The 1,847-nt window shown below is 62.5% G+C and overlaps 1 protein-coding gene across 1 annotated transcript in view; it reads left to right on the forward strand.

The window, feature by feature from the left end:
• Positions 1 to 3: 3 nt before the first annotated feature.
• Positions 4 to 1,847, forward strand: part of SYDE1 (synapse defective 1, Rho GTPase, homolog 1 (C. elegans)) — a gene marked incomplete at its 5' end in the record, with an annotated part of 4,250 nt that continues 2,406 nt past the window's right edge. Inside the window, 5 exons of the mRNA XM_009890902.1 lie at positions 4 to 270; positions 347 to 561; positions 651 to 777; positions 869 to 1,026; positions 1,718 to 1,842. Coding sequence (XP_009889204.1) covers positions 4 to 270; positions 347 to 561; positions 651 to 777; positions 869 to 1,026; positions 1,718 to 1,842 — 892 coding nt within the window. The remainder of the gene's footprint in view (positions 271 to 346; positions 562 to 650; positions 778 to 868; positions 1,027 to 1,717; positions 1,843 to 1,847) is intronic.

Genomic DNA, 1,847 nt, shown 5'->3' on the forward strand with positions numbered 1-1,847 from the left:
GAGGCGTTCTCCTTCCCGGCGTGCGGGCCCTGAAGCCGCCGCGGGCCGAAGCCCGGGAGGTTTTTTGCGTGTTGCAGGTGGACGCGGCCAACCGGGCTCGCACGGCTTTGCTGCCCTGCAAGACGGCGTTCCTCGGCCTCAACCACACCTTCAACTTGGAGCTGGAGGGTGCCCGGCACCTCAAAGTGATCATCTTCTCTTGGGATCCCACCTCCTGCCGCAACCGTCTCTGCTGCCATGGCACCGTGGTCCTGCCCCACATTTTCAGAGGTAGGGCCTGGCGGTGGGATCAGTTTAGGGTTTGGCGTTTCGGCATCCCGTTGATGGGCACCGCTGGGTTCCGCAGGTTGCCGGGCTCAACAGTTGGCGGTACGGCTGCAACCTCGCGGTGTCCTCTACTCCAAATTCACCTTGGTGGAGCAATGGGACGGTCCCGGCGAGCGGGAACCCCGCGTCTTCGGCGTGGAGCTGGGCCAACTGGTGGAGAGGGAGAAGACGGCCACCAAGGTGCCCCTGCTCATCCAAAAATGCGTGGCCGAGATAGAGAAACGAGGGCTGAAGGTGAGCGGGGACTTGCGGTGATGGCTACGAGGGGGGGATGACGGTGGATGAACCCCCCCAAACGGTGGTGACGGTGTCCCTGTTCGCAGGTGGTGGGGTTGTACCGGCTCTGCGGTTCGGCCGCCGTCAAGAAAGAGCTTCGTGACGCTTTCGAGAGGGACAGCGCGGCCGTGACGCTCTCGGAGCAGCTCTACCCTGACATCAACGTCATCACGGGTGGGTGCTCACCCTCGGGGGGGGCACGACAAGGTCCCTGTGCGCCCCATGGGACCACGCTGATGTCCCCCTCGATGTCCCCTCGCTGCAGGGATCCTCAAGGATTACCTGCGGGAGCTGCCCACGCCGCTCATCACCCCCACGCTCTACCACGTCGTCCTGGAGGCCATGGCCAAGCGACACCCCCGGACCCCCCCAGGAGAGCGAGACGCTGTCACCCTGCTCGACTGCCTGCCTGACGTCGAGAAGGTGGGTCCCCAGCGCCAAAATGGGGTCCCCGGTGCCAAAAAATGGGGTCCCCGGCGCCAAAAAGGGGGTACCCAGTGCCATAAAGGGGATGCCCAGTGCCAAAATGGGGAACCCAGTGCCAAAATGGGGATGTCCAGTGCCCGAAAGGGGGTGACTGGTGCCAAAAATGGGGTCCCCGGCACCAAAAAGAGGGTACCCAGCACCAAAAAGGGGATGCCCGGTGCCAAAAAGGGGGTGTCCAGCGCCAAAAAGGGGATGCCCAGCACCAAAAAGGGGATGCCCGGTGCCAAAAAGGGGGTGCCCAGCACCAAAAAGGGGGTCCCCAGCACCAAAAAGGGGGTGAGGGATTCCATGGGGGTCTCGTTGCTGCTCAGCCCCAGAGTCTCCCCCCACATCACACATTTCCGCTGCAGATGGGCCTTATTTTTTGACGTGTGGCACGAGGCGCGTCCCCGTGTCATCTCTGTCCCCTCAGGACCCCCGAGTATTCTTTTTGGGGGGGGTCTTCACATCCCCCCAGTATTTAAGCGTTTTTTTCCCCCTCCGCATTCACTGTGTGACTCGGGTCCTGGTGACACTGGGGACCATTTGCCACCAAATCCCCCTGCGGTTCTGTTTTGGGGGGGTGCGTGGGACAACGGGGTGGCACAAAAGGATGTCCCCACTAAGGCCACCTCGTCTCCCCCCCTAGGCTACTCTGACGCGGCTGCTGGACCACCTCAGCCTGGTGGCCTCTTTCCATGACTTCAACCGCATGAACTCGCAGAACATCGCCGTTTGTTTCGGACCCGTCCTGCTCACCCAAAACCAGGAGCCTCGCT

Source organism: Charadrius vociferus, unplaced genomic scaffold (assembly GCF_000708025.1).
Source record: "Charadrius vociferus isolate BGI_N301 unplaced genomic scaffold, ASM70802v2 scaffold89, whole genome shotgun sequence".
Lineage (NCBI taxonomy): Eukaryota > Metazoa > Chordata > Aves > Charadriiformes > Charadriidae > Charadrius > Charadrius vociferus.